Source organism: Montipora foliosa, chromosome 10, assembly GCF_036669935.1.
Source record: "Montipora foliosa isolate CH-2021 chromosome 10, ASM3666993v2, whole genome shotgun sequence".
Taxonomy (NCBI): Eukaryota; Metazoa; Cnidaria; class Anthozoa; order Scleractinia; family Acroporidae; genus Montipora; species Montipora foliosa.
The window spans coordinates 8,133,246-8,150,745 of record NC_090878.1 but is presented as its reverse complement, the minus strand read 5'-3'; the positions used below and the strand labels follow the sequence as shown (position 1 = coordinate 8,150,745).

The 17,500-nt window shown below is 38.7% G+C and overlaps 2 protein-coding genes across 6 annotated transcripts in view; both read right to left on the bottom strand.

Annotated features, from left to right (window-relative positions):
- The window catches only part of LOC137973716 (KN motif and ankyrin repeat domain-containing protein 1-like), an 18,331-nt gene extending 6,318 nt beyond the window's left edge, over window positions 1-12,013 (bottom strand). The window contains exons 1-4 of one of the 5 annotated variants that reach the window (XM_068820589.1): window positions 11,852-12,013; window positions 11,191-11,262; window positions 5,591-8,103; window positions 3,378-3,459 (exon numbers count right to left, since the gene is read on the bottom strand). In XM_068820589.1, the coding sequence (XP_068676690.1) occupies window positions 3,378-3,459; window positions 5,591-8,043 (2,535 nt within the window). In that variant the 5' untranslated portion in view covers window positions 8,044-8,103; window positions 11,191-11,262; window positions 11,852-12,013. Of the gene's footprint in view, window positions 1-3,377; window positions 3,460-5,590; window positions 8,104-9,309; window positions 9,712-10,230; window positions 10,363-11,190; window positions 11,443-11,851 lie in introns of those variants that run through there. The other 4 variants (XM_068820590.1, XM_068820593.1, XM_068820591.1 and 1 more) reach the window with 4 other exon arrangements.
- Window positions 12,014-13,134: 1,121 nt separating this feature from the next.
- The window catches only part of LOC137973722 (FAS-associated factor 1-like), a 26,729-nt gene continuing 22,363 nt past the window's right edge, over window positions 13,135-17,500 (bottom strand). Inside the window, exons 17-21 of the mRNA XM_068820600.1 lie at window positions 17,034-17,114; window positions 16,337-16,426; window positions 15,411-15,548; window positions 14,781-14,858; window positions 13,135-13,521 (exon numbers count right to left, since the gene is read on the bottom strand). Coding sequence (XP_068676701.1) covers window positions 13,441-13,521; window positions 14,781-14,858; window positions 15,411-15,548; window positions 16,337-16,426; window positions 17,034-17,114 — 468 coding nt within the window. The 3' untranslated portion in view covers window positions 13,135-13,440. The remainder of the gene's footprint in view (window positions 13,522-14,780; window positions 14,859-15,410; window positions 15,549-16,336; window positions 16,427-17,033; window positions 17,115-17,500) is intronic.

Sequence of the window (17,500 nt, the reverse complement as noted above, 5' to 3'; positions counted from 1 at the left end):
AGAGAACAAAATCACTTTCCTTGACACAGTGGTGTCTTAACGGGAACGATTCAAAAAAAGAATCCTGGACATTAAAAGTCATAGGCTGATTGTCACCACCCAGGTATAAGAAATGGCTTCATAAAAGGTGAGGCAATGAGACTGCTTAGGACTAACTCTTCAAAAACAAGATTTTGAAGAGATCATTTAGGAACTCATACAATGCCTGAGAACATGTGGCGATCCAAAAACAACCATAGAAAGTTTCCTGTCAGGGATCAGCTTTGTCTCCAGACAATCGGCTCTTACAAAGAAAAAGGCTAACAAGAGGTTTTTGCCATTTGCCATTACGTACCAACCAGCAGTTGGCCAACGAGTCAATGTTAACTTTTGACAGCTGCTGCCTCACCCCTATCACAATGAAGTCTGTTTGTCAATGTTGAGCTTCAGCTGCACCAGTAACATCAATTTTCTGATATCAGCAACACATGCTTACATAAGCTTCAAAAGCTTCCGTGGCATGTTCAGGGTTGGGCTTTAAAGCAATATGAAGCTGTATGTCATCAGCGTAAGATTGTACTTGAATGTGTAAGATGACATTTTATGATGGTGACCAGCTTGCTGACAAAAATGGCAAAGAGAAGAGGTCCAAGACAGGATCCTTGGGGGACCCCATACTTTACATCAAATTTCCTGGATGTATGACCACGAATATATAGATACTGATTGAGTCCGTTTGTACACATATGAGTTGAACCAAGAGAGCATGTGGCCAGAAATGCCAAAGTTGGAGTGAAGATGATTCAGCAGAATAGAATGGTCGGCAGTTTAAAAAGCAGCACTTAAGCCTAACAGAACCAGAAGAGTGAGGTGTTGTTTATTCATATTCATCAACATATCATTCTTAATGTGGAGTAGTGCAGTTTCAGTAATGTGGAACTGACGATAGGAAGATGCTCGGCAAGTTTAGAGACAAAGGTGAGATAACTTACAACAGGACTAACAGGATAACTGACAACAGGACTTCCTACTCGAATTAGCAATACGTTTAGTAACATCATCTTCAGTGAGAGGGGCATTACTAAACACAGGAACGTAACGGAATACACCAGAAAAAAACGGAATAAGACTAAATAACACCAGAATGAAATGAAATGAAAAAGAATGGTACAGAATATACCGGAACCAGCTGGAATGACACAGGAAAGAGGCAGAATGACAACCAAATAAACCTGAAAAATTATGCCAAAATTTGTGTTTTAGTTAGCGCCGACCGATTTTTTTGGTTTCTATCACCTTTTGTTGTATCACATGATTCCCTAAGAGAATTGCACATGCTTTTGCCTTTCGTAACATTTGGAGCACTTCACTCAGAAAGATTTGACAGGTATATCTGTTGTTAAATCAATAATTTTTTATTGAAGTAATATATTTTTTTGCAAACAAATACAGTAGCAAGAGAAACAAAATGTTATCCTATTGTGTTTTTCTATGGATCTTGGAAGCAGCTTTCACCGTGCGAGTCAAAAAACCCGTGAACACTTTAATTTCATTCTGACAGGTCAATTGTGTATTGACCAATCACAATCAAGTTCAGCAAACTGCCTGCTTCCCACAACCGACACATGATGGAGATATACGGAAATAGATTTGCGCAAACCGGAAAGCTCTTTTTCTCTTCCCGATTCAGGTGGCAACAATGCCATCGAACCTGAACCCAGTGTTTCTTGTTTGAAGAAAGAAGAGTCAGAAGCACAGAAAAATGATCAATCGTTGATAATATATAGATAGAAAGAATATTTTTTTCTTGTCTTTCTGCTGAACAAAAAGTGAGTGGACTGCTTCTCAATTGTGAGAACATATCATGCCTCAGTCCAAGCTGTGTTGCTTCCCCTTTAATGTACACTGTTTTTTTCTGTCAGTCTCTCTTCTGCACACTCATTCATTCACAATCTAGAATGATGAAAAATTACATTTCGTTCCTTTGTCTACGCTAATCAGCTTCATTCTGGTGTTCACCTCGTTCCAGTATATTCCGGTAGGGTTCTTGTTCATTCCGTTTCACTCCAGTGTCACTCCACTTTATTCCAGAGTCATTCTACCTCATTCCGGTATATTCCGTTCCGTTCCGCTCCATTCTTGTATTTAGTAATGCTCCAGTGAGAGAATTGAATACATTAAAACAGGCATGAGACACAGCGTTGGTAGGGTATGACACATCTGGTAATGTTGAAGCCAAATAAAGTGTCGATCAGTTGAAATATGGCATTGCGCTGGAGCAACATGGTTTCAACCAGGCAGGATTGGGATGAAATTGCTCATTGTGGCGGGATGGCATGATGGGAAAAAAAAGCTGATAAAGAGGATTTTGGACTCTCGTACTAGTCCTCAGAGTCTGTAAATTTTGATCATGAAGTCAAAATTGTTTCCAGGACAGGAAAAAATACTTTCAACAGTTAACTTCTGTCCCACAGAAACAAAATGCGTGTCAGCATGCTTACCAGCTAGGTAAACCAGACACTACATGCAACCACAGCTTGCAAGGCTTTATTGTGTCCTTGGAGTATCCTTCCTTACTCGTCAAAAATTGTGACATCGCAAATGAAATGGTTCAAGTAAGTTTAAGCTTAGGCTAGTCAAGCTAGTTGCAAATGTAAAATTTTAGCAAAAAAAACAGTTTCTTGTTGACACTTCTTTGACCAAGTCAAAGATTAGACTCAGATCGCCAACGATAAAATTAATATCATGACATCAATTATCGAATTGTCTCCATGTCATAGAAAATATTCAATTGCCAAACACTAAGCAATAATTTATTGCTTCTTCCAAGTTAAAATTAGTTTTATGGTTAGGGTTTTATAAATAGTGTTCATTAACCCTCAACCCCTTAGCTTGTGTAAACCATAAGCTAATTCACCCCTATGAGAAGGACTGTGGCATGGAAAGATTACTAAAAATTTAAAAAGAAAGGACATAGTATACATTTAACTGTCAAACGCTCACCAACATATCTATGTAACACAATCTGGGTAAATCACACAAAAGAAAGAGAAGAATTAAAGCAGATCCCTCTTCATGTAAGAGACATTTCAATGCACTGTTCCTGATGCAGTTATGACATGATCAACTAAATATGATAATTACACGTCAAATATGTATTACGGTAATTTATAAAAGGAAAATTTGTTTAAAACTCTGTTTTGAGCCAAAAGCTCACGAAGACAATGCAAGAAGCTGTTTTAGCCTCAACAGAAAGGATTCTACTGCTTTCAACCTAAATGGAACTGTAAAGTTGAAAACCAGTATTCCTTTTATATTAAAATACAGGAACCCAAATTAGACTTGAACACTTTGCCTGCTGCTAATTAATTAAGGAAAAGATTTGTGCATACTATTACCATTTGTTCCCTTCCAATATCTTTTCCTTTATAGAGATGACCATTTAAGAGCTTGCATGCCACAAGAACTTCATCTGTGATTCTGAAATAAAATCAAATACACCAAAATAATGTAAACCACAACCCTTTTTTTGAAGAAATCGTGTTCTTGTTTAATTACTTAGGTTTTGTTTTCTCATGCTGTCACCCACATAAAGAAAACAAAAGGGGAATGTTGCTCATGAACGCATTTTGCTTTTATTCCAAAGCTTTAATGTCACAGGATCTCATAACATAATGAAAGACCAAGACATGATTACTTCTGTATATGCGACATCAGTAGCCATGGAAAGACTGGTTGGGAGGAGTAGAAAAGTGCTGAGAAGGAAAGTAAGCCCGGGTAGATTGTGGGCATAAGAAAGGAAGGTATCAACTTTCATTGGAATCTGTGTGGTTTTGTGACTTGATTGCAAGTCGTTGAAGTAGTTCTAATCTCTGAAAACAGTCTGTCAAAGAAGTGCATGTGGTCAAAAGGCTAAATACCAAACTTCAAGTAATGCAATGTTGCAATCCCTTTTGATGAGCATGATGTAATTATGTAAACTGTGTACAAATTTTGTTGTACAAGTTGGATGCAAGTACATGTATCTTAGTAATAATAAGTTTAAAAAAGGCAATTTATCTGGATTCTCAATTTAATTTGAATAAAAATGCAACATGAAGTAATTGACATTTAATGTATTTTCTCCTTGACCACAGATGGCCGATATTATCATCTCCTCAACAAGCCACAAATTCCTGATATATCATTGTCTATGAAAACAGATGACTTCCACTGGCAGGAACCTGAACAACAAGATTATAGTTACAGCAAGTATTTCCTGTGGAAACAGATAATTACAGAATGCTTAATTTGTTTTTGCTGTGGAAACATAGAAAACTTGGTTCTTGGTGATCCTCACTTTAATTTCCTCCCAAGTTGTACAATACAGAGCACAGTTTTGTTCAAAGGTAACTTAATGATGTCCATACGCAATTTGCAAATTATCAAATTAAATTATGTGCAACTTTAGTCTAGCTGTGAATACAAACATCTGTGAGCATTCAAGTTACAACTTCAGAAGTTCATTTGATGCCAATAGCGTATTATCACATTTCAAAATGGAACTTTGCCCTACAAATGAAGTTCTGCCTTGAGTGGTATAAACAATGTTCTCAGATTACGATAAACGTATCACTCAGCACCTCTAAGAAGATCTTTATTCAGTGTTACAACTGGCTTGTTGCGGAGGCCTTCCACAGTAAAGTGCATGCACACATACACTTATGAAACACATTCAAGCCTTTCATTCCAGCAAAGCAGATCAAACAAGAAAAGCTGTCTCAATTTGGGTAATGCATTGAACGAAAAATAAACTTCTTTGAAAATTGTAGCAATGTAATGAACAATGTAATCACTTGCACATCGACTCTATGAGGCCAATAAAATACCTTTTTTCCAAAAAAGACAGTTAATATCATTATTACTATCTAGCACATAAAACCATGTAAAACTGACGAATCCGAAGGTTACCTACTTGCTGTACAAAATGAACAATGTGACTACCTTTCTAACAGATAGTAACCTGTTTACACAATGCAGGGAAGCAGGGTTGATACAGTGGATTATTAGAGCACTTGCCCCCCCCCCAACTGATGAGTCCTCATTTATAACACAGAATCAATTCTTCTCTTGCAACTCAAACCAACATTTGAGTTGATCTACCTTAATTCGCTTTAATTTGACTTGAAGTCTGCTCAATTAGTGGAGCCAAGAGGTGATGGACTCTTGGTAGAGCACTTTGTGCTGGGATATGTTAGCTTGAGAATTGAATAAAGTGATAACCATTATTATTACTGAATTTCAGAGAGCTATATAGTCCATGTTGGCATAAACTACAATTTGATCCTGACCATCTCAATATATATTGTAGGCACAGAAAAGGTACAATAATTTTCTTATCTCAAAGTTAATAATTGCACTAAAAAAGTCTAATTTCAACAACATATTTATAAATGTTTATGATAGTGTGGAAGTTAGCCGCAATACATGTTGATGATGATAATGACGATGATAATAACGCCAATGTGCCAATTCGTCAGGGAATGAGGTTAATAGCAGGACAGTATGGGACAGCACCGTGACAGAATTCTATGGTGAACTGTAAAATCACAGCTTTATAAAGGATCCATACCTAATGAATTCATGAGACTGAGACCTGTCCACCACTTCACTTGTCTGACTTGCACTGTCACTGCTTGGGTTGTCATTGTCAATACTTCCATCGGATTCATTCAGACTCTCTTTACTGTGACTACGGCCTTTTCTCAAACCTTTGCTGTCCCTAGAATTATTTGAATAAATACTGTGCTGCTTAGCCACAATAGGTTTACCTGTCTTGTGGTCAAGGCCTTGTAGGGCCTCGCTAATTTCTATATTCATATTTGCATCAATTTTATTGTTATTGTCCACAGATGCAAAATTACCCTGAATAATCGGTTGGCTATCATCTACATTAATGTCAAAGTTACCGACACCAATAGAATGCATTTGAACATTAAAGCATCGTTCACAGTAACTGTCCGTGATGCAGCAGTCTCCACTTGCCACAGTATTTGTCCTAATGTTCATGCATCTGTCACAGAAGTTATCTGTGACACAACACTCACTGATGCCAAGTGAGCGGGTTTCTACAATTTCACAGGTGGTTCCCACTGACTTTGTTTTCTTGTTGGAGCACCTATCGCAAATCATGTCCATTGACACATTCCCTTTTCCAACTCCAACGGATCTGGTATGCAAATTGTCACACCTACTGCAGAAGGAATCCATAATACTGCAGTTTCCAACACCAAGGGTTCGCATGCTGCCTTGTCTTGTCACAGGTACCCCTAGCTCATCCTTTGAGATGTGACTTTGTGGAACCATTGATTCTGACTGAAATTCGAGTTCTCTAGTGATGAGGCCATTTGTTAAGTTCTCTGCCTCAGTTTGAGTCTTTCTGGAAATTTTGCAAACAAAATATTCCCCCTCCAACTGATTATCATTTGTTCCTATTCCAATGGTGGCTGTTTTACGGTTTGAACAGCGGTCACATGAGCTCTTGTCATCAATTTTCTCTGTGCCAACAGCAGCATCTTTCATGACCATTCGGTCAATACCACAACCAATACTTCTAGTTTTAATGCTACTGCAATGGTTATACTGCTGATGACTTGAAATGCTGAAATCTCCAATTGCAACACTTCGAAGCTCCACTTTCTCTCCACAACCAATTGTTCTTGTTTGAAGATGGCTGCATTTGTCACAAAGAAAGTTATCATCAAGGCTACCATTTCCTACGCCAACTGACTTACACAGTGGTATATCAATGTGATTAGCAATAATCTCATCCACTGTTTTTACTATTGAACGTGACTTTCTTTTGGAGCATTTTCTGCATTCTGGTTCATCATCAATAGTGCAAATACCAACTCCAATGGAGACATGTGTTACTCCTGAACTTCCACTTGTCTGAACAGCAACACTGGAAACTGTTTCTGGAGGCTTTTCCTGCACACGATGACCGTAAGCTGCACTAGGATACTCTGTGCTGGTTCCTGTTGAATGCAGAGAAGGCTTTGCTGAGACAGACACATCTGTTGTAATGACAGCAGGTAGAGCTTCACAGGAAGAGTCCTTTGTGTCTGTTGACACCTGTACTCCTTGCTGTTTGGTGTACAATAGTGCACTTCCCTCTCCCACACCAATTTCCTTTGTGAAAGATCTCATCATGCCAACCCCAACTGATCTTGTTTTTGGTTTCTTTGCTTCAGCTATCAGCAAAAAGTTACCCTTTTCAAAGGCTCCATGATCTGAGTTACTCTCTGTGCCAACACAAATTGACTTCATCAACTTCTTTTCAGTCTTTGGTTTTTGTTGGAAGCAAGAACAAACCTCATTTACTGAGCAGTCACCAACCCCAACAGAGTTCAACTTTACCCTGAGTCTCTTCTTAAGAAGTGAATATTCATCATCATCATTTTCTGTATCACTCTTGGACCCTCTGGAATGAACACTGCTGCATAATGTGTAGTCAGCTGATCTTGATCTTTTCCGAGCCACTTTTGACTGCAGCTGTTTAATAAGCTGCCTCTTTTCCTCTTGTAACACTGATATACGAACCTGTAGTGTTGGTACATTTCTCACCTGTTCCTCAAGCTCTTTAAGGCGAACAAGACTAAGTGCCATCTGCTCACGGATTTTCACTAGACACTGCTTCAATTCAGATTCTGGAGGCAAATTAGCAATTGAAACTTCTAAAAGTGAAGTACTGGGTCTCAAGACAGGTGAGAGCACACTTCTTGTGTAAGGCACCATTATAGGCTCAGGAGGAAACTCAAATGATCTGCTGTTATATTGTCCATCTCCACTACCGCTGAGAGAACTTAAAGGAGATAAACTCCTTGGAGTTGAAGAACATGGACTGATGGTATCAATATCTGCCAGATTCCTCCAGCCATTTCCCTCATTATCTGAAACACTCTCAAAGTCCAGGTCAGGTGGAATATGTTTCTGATGAGTGTTGAAATCCTCATAATCTGAACTCACTGGAGAATGCCTTGCTTTAATGTGAGCTCCACTCCTTAAATAGAAGGGTTTTGACATGGCTGCTGTGAAACATAAAGGACCAAATCAAGATCTTCTCCTGTCAACAACTGTGGGACCCTAAAGATCAGTAACAAAGAAATAACAGCACAATGTATCGAGGACAATGTCATAATTATTGGGGCTTTAAAAAACGATGACTAATAAGTCCTTGCAGTATAAAAAGGATTTTGTTTGATTTTCTTTACATTCAGAGAGAACCAGACCCAATTGGATATCCTTTTACCTAGTGATAAAAAATTTTACTTACAAAGTCTTGTTTGAAACAATTCCAAAAATGTTGAGCAAGGGAATAAATGAAAGTATATCCTTTCCCTAGTAAATGTACCGGTATCTTAATTATCTACCAAAGATTTCTGTTTATGGCTACATTTTTTAATGCGGTGTGTACCTGTAGGACAACACTTAACTCTGACTAAATGAATGTGCATTAATTGGAAGACTTGGAAAGAAAAGATTACCTCAAAAAAGAATAGCGCAACAGAGTAACAGTCAGTATTATACTACATAGTCCCTTCGGTATCAAGCGTCGCGTTTTTTCACCCAATTATCTTAATTATCCAGAAGTTATGTTAAGAGGATGTACCAAAACAAAAGAATTGTGCAGTTGAAATTCCATCACACAATAATGAAGCTAATAATCCATGCCAAAAGGTTTGTGGCTTTTGGGGTTGAATACCCTGCTAAAATTATTTTTGTACTGATCAAGTTTCCTGCACTATATTTATCAATAATTTCACAGACATAACATTGTTATATCCTTTTAATACCACTCAAATGCAAAACATCTAATATTGTGCCACTACCACTTGTTTAGACACTTTAAAGTGCTTCTCATAATAATTTAAGCATTTTTCTTACAATTCCGGTTGCTCTTTTTTTAAGGCAAATATTTGGACACCTTTGATTAACTCAAAAATCAACACAGAAATGAAACAAAAAAATGACTATTCACATAATCAAATTTCATGGTAGTAATACAAAAATAATTAGCAATATTAGACAACGGGGAAAGAGAGCAAAAATATCCGCAAGCTGAATAACAAATCCTACTTAAATCCACGAATAGCCCTAAACGTAAAGACATTATATAGTACTGCATGGCTATGGAAAAAAAGGACAATTTATAGCCAGAAAAACGTTTTGTCAAGTGATGGAGGTTATTTCTTTCCGTAATTAACAATGGACAATTAAATGGAAAGCAGATAGCAATTTATCAAAATTCATTGTTCTGAATGTAACTTATGCCAAAAATTACCGACTCACATGTGGTCACCATTCGTTGATTCGTTAATACACTCGATTCACTGAGCACGAATCGACCCAACGCGGAGAGGAAACAAATATGATAAAGAAACGACAACGAAAATTTCAAAGCAGGACACTCACAACTTAGAAACAGCTGTGTACCAGCGGTAACAACAGATCCTCGTACAAAACAATTCACGCGAAGTCTGTCGATCGGTCGATGATTCTAGTCACGAATTCACCCAAATAAGCAAATGCAGCTTCATCAAAACGATTATATCCTGTCCGTGCTTTTAAACTCACAGGAAGACGATGTTGCGTGTTTGCGCTTTCTTCTAGATTGAGACTTCTCTTATCGATTCAAGATCTATCAACAACAGTAAATTCTGATGGCGCGGTCCCTGAGAGGAAATTCGCGCGCGCTCAAATTTCACATAACATGCACGAACAATTTTTTGGACCTTTTCCGTTCCTGAGGAAAAAAGGAAAAAAAAAACAGAGTTTGCGACTATGCATGATGTAACTGACGAGAATGATGGGTCAGTATGTTCATCTTTAGCTATTTGCAAATAAAAACTGATCCACTTTAATTAAAAGACGAAATGGACCTCGTTGTCGATTTCCACAACAACCGTGCCCGTGTCTGGTGTACTTTTTTCCACATTTTTTTTCCTGCAAGTGGCTCTCTAATATGTCAAAAACCTCATCTATGCACACATGATGTCACAACTTTGTTATCTCGTGACATTAGTTCATCAGGTAGGCTGAACTTGAACTCAATCATTAATTGCAATAGATGAAAAAGAGAAGTATTGACACAAGGAAAAAGTGTAGTCAGGAGATGTCATAAGTTCCATGGAAAAAGTTTTGATATCACTGATGAAGGCTTAAGAATTAGCCGAAATGTCTGTTGAAAAATATCAAGAGTCAGAGGCAAACCTTTTTCCATAAAACAGTATTGACACACACTTGTACAAATATACCAAAAGCTGAACTGAAGACTTCACTCACGCACGGTTTAATTGCACTTCCTCTTTTTTCAAAAGTTATCCTCTTGACTGGCGATCTGGCGAAATCTTTTCCTTCTTGACCTCCCTTAAAAATGTACAGTGAGATCGTGTGCCATGTTGCGTGGAGAAACGTAAACAACGTCTGTCAAGTGTTGAATTTTCGATATTGACAACGTCAGAAACAACTTAACAAGTTTGAGTGTCTCTAATAACAGAGAGTCTGCCTTTTTGGTCGACAGAAAGAGGATAAAGTTATGCAAAGAAGTTTTTTGCGGAGGAGGGTGAATGTTTCAAGATCTTTGAAACTTCCGTTAGAGGAAACGTTTTAAGAGTCTGTGGCCGGATGAAGTACGTTTTTGTTGACTGTCGACGCATTGCATGATTTGCTTTCATTAGTGTCCTCCGGGAAGGAATTTATCTAAATTGAAGATTAATCCGATAGAATTAGAACTTCCTATAAATGCATCATATAATGCGGCCTCAACACAAAAGATTTCAATCAACTGTGCTTCCATGGGCAAACAAAATTTTCTCCAAAGGATAAACTCGATGCACCGAGACGTCGCGTGAATTATTCAACATAACAACGAGTACATTTTAAGTGATGCAAAACTTTTCATTTGACTTTTTATTGTGACCTGGGATAATTCGTTTAACAATCACCTGTTGCTACTAGTACTAGCGGGTGCACGGAAAACAAGGCGTCGTAGTGAGAAAACAAGAAAGGATTTAAGAGAATTATACAGTCGGAAAAATCCATATGGTTTTTGACTAACGGCCATTTTGAAGTGCGCAGGAAAGGAAACTAGGCCATTATCTGCAGCATACGAAATTACAAACGTTATTCAGTTCACTAGACAAAAGCAACAAAAAGGTAAACATCCCGTACCTCTTTAATGACCAGCTGTGTCATCCACGGACTTCGAAGTCATTCGAAGTTATCTTAGCTTTCTTTTAAACACTAAAAGGCAAAGGATAACTGAATATGGTGTTCGAACGCATTGCGATACAGCACTTTCAAAACAGTTCCAGAAAATTCAAGTGCGGTGTCACATGAAATGCATTGATTTTCCTTCGTCAGACATCGTGACCAGACGGAGATTCTGCTGAAACTCAACCTACACCCATGTGCTTCCAAAGTGACCTTGGTGATACGCAACAGGGCACAGTTAGGATGTGTTTTACATAACAAAAGACTCTTGGGAATAAGTCAAATAATTACTTTACAAAACGTGCCTCAAGAATGCTCATTATTCAAACCGTAATCGAACTTGTACCCCTTCGCCTGAAACCTACAAAAATGTTCGGTTTCAAAGAGCTCACGTCCTTTTCATTTTTTTACCAAAGACGAATTTCAGTCACAAACTTTTCAGTGAAAGTCTTTCCCAGAGCAATAAAAGTACTCTGTAAGTGTAACAGTATGCACATTTTGAACAAAACAGAACATCCACTTCATTAAGTTAAGGCGAACCCTTCAATACAGCAACTTTGGAGGACAGACTAGCGCAAAAGTGAAAAGCAGCTATTGTTTGCTTCTTCTAAGAGCTTACCTACGATCATTGGTGGTCTTGAACTTTGTCTTCCCCTAGTCTTCTTCACTAAATTAGAGCTTAGCTCTTTGCAAATAGCTCAGGAACTATTTCTTTAAAACAGCGGCTTTTCTGTGCCTAATGGGTGATAGTTGACGTGTTTATTTCGAGCGGCGTTTAAGTGCTTAAAATATTCAATGACCCATGAACGACTGAGGTTAAACATGTACATATAATTTTATTGATACTGATGAGGTGTAACGTAAGGCGGGGGTAAGAATTGTGCTCATGTTTGAATTGTTGTTTCTGCAACTTCTTATTGTCTACTTACAAACGAGACAGAACGCAGAAGCAAGTGACTGCTTCAGGAATTTTCCAACGAGTTTGAATAGCTGACGCAAAAAGAAATAACGAATGTAAAATACCCTCTCTTCATGCGTCTCTTGCATCCATCCCCAGTGTACAAACTTGTGCAGGCGTTTAATAGCACTTTTGTTTCTGGTGCGAACAGCCCAAGCGGTTTTAATTCGAAGGTATAAATTATTCACAAATCACTTTGGTTTGGTTTTTCATCACTCACTCGATTAAAAATCGCGCCAATGGGAAATGTCGATACTGAAAGGAAGAAGAAGCAAGATGAGGCAGAGCATTTTGCCAAAAAATTCGTTGACCCATTTCTTGTCGGGCAGTGCAGTGAATGTGTTTTATGACATGTTTGGGGTTGGTTTGGAGTCCTGGCAAAGCTGGGACAATGCTTAATCTGGCGAAACACCAACTCATGATGCACATGTGTTCTCTTGAAACATATCTTTGAAATAAACTTTTAACGATTTATGTGCATGGCAAAAAATATAAGGTTCCCACGTTAAATGTCCCTTATTTTTAATTCAATATTCCAAAGGCACAACACTGGGATCCGCCTCTCTTTTGTCCTGTGAGTATTTAGGGTATATGAGAGATTTCGTGAATTCTCTTATTTTAACTTGCTTCTCCCTTTGGAGAATTTTCTCGATATCTGAAGCAAAGAGCGAAGGAATTAATTAAAATTAAACAAGTTTCATCCTATAGGTTTAATACGTTAAACGCGAAAACAGCGCGCGCCAATGGAAATACTGTGTTCACAAAGTGCATCGTCAAACCAGTCATGACTTCAATACACTTGTTGCCTAATTTTGAAACGCAGTTTTCAACAACAGGGAATCATCATCACGGTTGCAATGGGACATATCTGCCTCGAACTCTCCCCTGATCGTCTCATCTTGATTCGTTGTTGAAAATAATTGCTATAAAAAAGTAGTCAAGTGTTTGCCTTTCATGAAACATAATTTAATTTAAAAATTTTTATAATATAACATGAGCTATAACGACGGTTCAGACTTGTTTCATTGGGCTGATTTAGCGAGTCAAGTTCATTTAAAATCTATCATATTCACGTATATTCCAAGTTCACAACGGATAATATTGTCCTAATACATGTAATTCATCTTTGATCTTTGTCTGGAATATTACAAGACCCAACTGAAGACATCTAATATGTACTTGGGTGACGCCCTGCCTCCCATTTTAAGTGGCTGCCTTTGAACCTCCTCTCCTCGTGTAGTATTGAGTAGTCAGCGTTCTTCAACAAAAATAGTTTCTTGTGGATAAAGCCCAAGCGCCTGTAAGGATTCCATTGTATCCAGCGCAGAAAGCTAGCGCAGAAGATTGTGTTAGTTTCATAACTGCCAAAACTCTAAGCAAAAATAAAAAGGTCATGGCACAGTGTGGTTTAAGAGCCTGAACCCCAACTGAACTCGGGACCAAGACATCATGTATGATATGCGACCACCGAGGAAAGCTGGAGAATGCAGATGCAAATAATGTGACTAACAACTGGGCCATGTCGTCAAGCCTCAATGAACTAATCGATCCACAGGTAGCACAGGCTCTGCAAGTGACCAATGTGAGGAAGTGATTTTGGCACCAAAAAATGTCAATATGAATAACAATAAAATTGCCTGCAAACTTAAAACATGTCTTCCGGTAATCATTTTTAGTGTCTGAAAGACGATTTCGGGGATATTTGACATATCTGACCTACAATTGTAGGTACTGACATAGCCCTTCACTATAAAATGACAAGGTAGGAGGCGTTGTTTCGAAGCAACCCTTGAATCTGGACCAAAATTGCGAATGAAATCCCTCGAACGATAAATTCTCTCGCACAGAGCAGCGCTAGGATAATTTTACCTTCAATGTGTCAATTTATCCGAGCCAAACTCTATTCCATAGTCGCTAGCCATCCTCAAAAGCTCCATCGCCCAGCTTTCAGCGGCCATTTCATCCTTGACGTTTACGGTTGGGAAGTAGACGCGCTCGGCTCAACTGGGAACGAGAGAAATAATTGGAAAGTGGGGAGGTCCACAAAATGATTGCTGTCGTTCCCAGTTGGGTTGAGCGCGTCTACTTCCCAACCATTGTTATTGTTATTCATATCGAGATTATTTGTGCCGAAATCGCTGCCTAAAATCTATTTTCAAACGGCCACCTGCAGAGCTTGGGCTACCTCTGATCTAACAAGGATGACCTTATAACGGATAAGATCGAGCACCAAACAGACTACACGTCCACAACCTTTTCGGAACAAAGCGGGAGCCTCGACGCAAATTCTTCGCCCGGAGTCTGGATAACTCGGTTTGAGAGAACAGATACAGGCAAACGTAGCGTGATCGTCTTAGTCTTTCGCTCTTCTCCGCCAATGAAAAGCCTAGCTAGCGGCGAGAAAGGGTTTTAAAATCAGCCTACGCCTTCGGCCTCTAGCATTATCTGGAAAGTCCAGTGTCCTTTGTAAGTGAAGATGCGCTTTCTTGCAGAAGAATTAATAAGATTTTTTGCCGGAGAATTCTTAGCCTGCGAACGCAGACGTATTTGCGGCGGTTCGTAGGCTAGAGAATTCTGAAGTAACACTTACATCTCTCCGAGGGAAGTTTGTGACCACTTTATATTCATTGTCCAGATATCCTTTTGTCTGAACAAAGGTCAAGACAACCTAAACAAATAAAAAGAACATATTTATGGCGAGAGGGCATTGATTTCATATTCCTTGAATTAACAAGGGTTGCATTGCGAACTGAAAGAAAATTATAAAAGACTGACTCCAAAATCGGATGGTATTGCTTCACACCAAAATTCCTGTCTCCGCCTTAGAAAATGCTTTCGCTGCCAGTGGTATAACAGTTATAACAATTTTTTTAAATAAAAGATTATTCAAGGTCTTGTCAGAACGGTTTTCACTTGAGTTCCGAAATTGCTATTTCCGAGTCTCTTGGAACATTGCATTACGTTTTGAGTTAAAAATCTCGGGTCACATTCCTAGCCGATCATAAATAAGCTTTCCCGCGCTTCAAGTTGGTTAAATGGCTTTACTTTAAGTTACAAATCCTTTTTTTTTAGTCAGAGACGAAAGACACAAGAAAACGACTTCATACATGTCTCTTTCCCGCTATTAATTATTACTCGATTACTTCCTCTTCCTATTAGGTTTGCTGCGAAAATGATCCGGGCAGTGATTGTAAGAAATTACTGAATACACATGGCATGCCTGAAGTGGATTAGTAGCGAGGAATCTTCTTGTGAGAGTGTCTCCGTTAGGAAGTCTAAACCGAAGGTTGGAAACAGGCGCTGTGCAGTCGGACGCGGGCTCTGAAGGAAGGTGATCCATCAAAGACAACCGTTGCGCCTGAAAACGAATGATTGAACAATGGTTGCACTAGTGTCTCAGGGGGTATTTACATGAGACCTGCGCGAACTCAGACCGGTATAAACTTGTACCGGTATAAAATTTTTGCAGCCGTTCACACGAAACCAGGACAAAAAGCTTGGTGCCTGGTTTCGGGACAAAATTATATGATTTGTCCAATAAATATATGGCTGACCCAAAAGCATACAGGCTTGAAATTTCTCTACCCGGTCTAAGATTTGTTGTATTTACCTGTACATGAGAACGGTACGAGAATTTCTCGTCTCGGTCCAGCAACCAGACCAGTCTAAGTTCATTGTCAGAGTGGTCTCATTTAAACGCATAAGAAGAAATGTATGAAGGCCGATACGAACTCATGCCGGTCTGAGTTTCGTCCCGGTCTCATGTAAATACTCCCCAAGTATGTTAAAAGCAGACAAGATCAGTTACTTAAGTAACTACAGATAGAGGAAAAAACCCATTACAAATGAGCTTTTTCATGATGAGTTAATTAGCCCAGAAACTATTCCCATTTATATCATGGATCCAAGTCTACTTGTCTCCACCCTATGTAATCCCCATTTGGTTGCCTTACGTGGAAGTACCCCATCACAACAATAACTGGAAGCTTAAAGTTTTGAGATCCTTACTAACATAACCATAAATACGCTTTAAGTTCTGAAACGCCGGGGACAAGTCAACCAAAGCGAAGACGATGTCGCCAAGGAACGACATGACCTGATTGCAACAGTCCAATTTATGAAGGCATTGTGGTTTTCTAAGCATACCTCTTTAAGCTGAGCTTCGTGCAAAGCTTGCTCTTCGTGAAGCTTTTTTGAAAGTATTTCTTCTTCTTCCTGTCTCCTCTTTTCTTCAGCCTTTGCAAAAATCAAGCATTTAGTGGAAAATAGGGAAGTTTGAAGGTCGAAGTATTTAAAAAAAGACTCCACAGTAAACGTTTGATAAGCCATTCTCACCTTTTGGAATTTATAACAAGAAACTAGCCATGACACCTAAAAGATACCTACTCCCTATACTTTGTGAAATATCTTCTTGAGAGCAAGGAATGGGAAGCGGTATTTTCATGACTACAAGTAGTTCGCCCCAGGTATTAATTATTCCTTTTCCAAGACAAAATGTTTTGATTTCATGTAGACAAAAACTGAAATTCTAAGGACAGCCAGTTTACCATGACAATCTCTCTTTTAAAGGCCTCGCAAGCGGCCACATGCATTATTTTAAAATTCTTTTGTTGATTCAATTTTGACCTTTCTCGTCACGCTATTAAGCTCAAAACTCGTGAGAATATTTTATTTGAACATGACAAGAACGTTTAACTTGAAAGCACACAAAAGGATGTTCACATGGGGACGATCTTGGAGTTTGAAAGGAAAGAAGATGGCCACAACTACTGTGGTATCTGGCCTTCCGAAAGTCGGAAGTAGCTGGTAAGCAGACAACATTAACAAAGGAGCCTTTAATAACCTTTGCTTTGTCTTGCCGAAGTGAGGCCTGGTATGCCTCATCCTGCTCTTTCTTGACGAGTTCCCTGGCTTCTCTTTCTTCCTGGAAACATTTAAGTTGAACGCAAAAGTTAAAAGACTAGACTTTTATGGACACAAACAAGCGAGCATAATAGTCAAGTTCATTTTCGGCCACCCCTCCCTCCCGAGGGTACGACAACAAAATCGTTATATATTCCCTGCCCCTAAACTTTATTTCTTCTCATGGAACCTCTATTAACAATAACAGTTTTTCATTTATTAACCTTTTGATTTACAATAATTATTCAATCTTGTACTTTGTGAAGAAACCTAACGTAAGATCTCTATCTTGCAAACTTGTATTCTGCATCAAAAAAAAAAAAGATTAGACGCTCCATGAGCGTACACTGGGTTGCCTGTGGTACGTGTTACACAAAAACAGAAGGCACTGAATTGGGTAGTATTGAA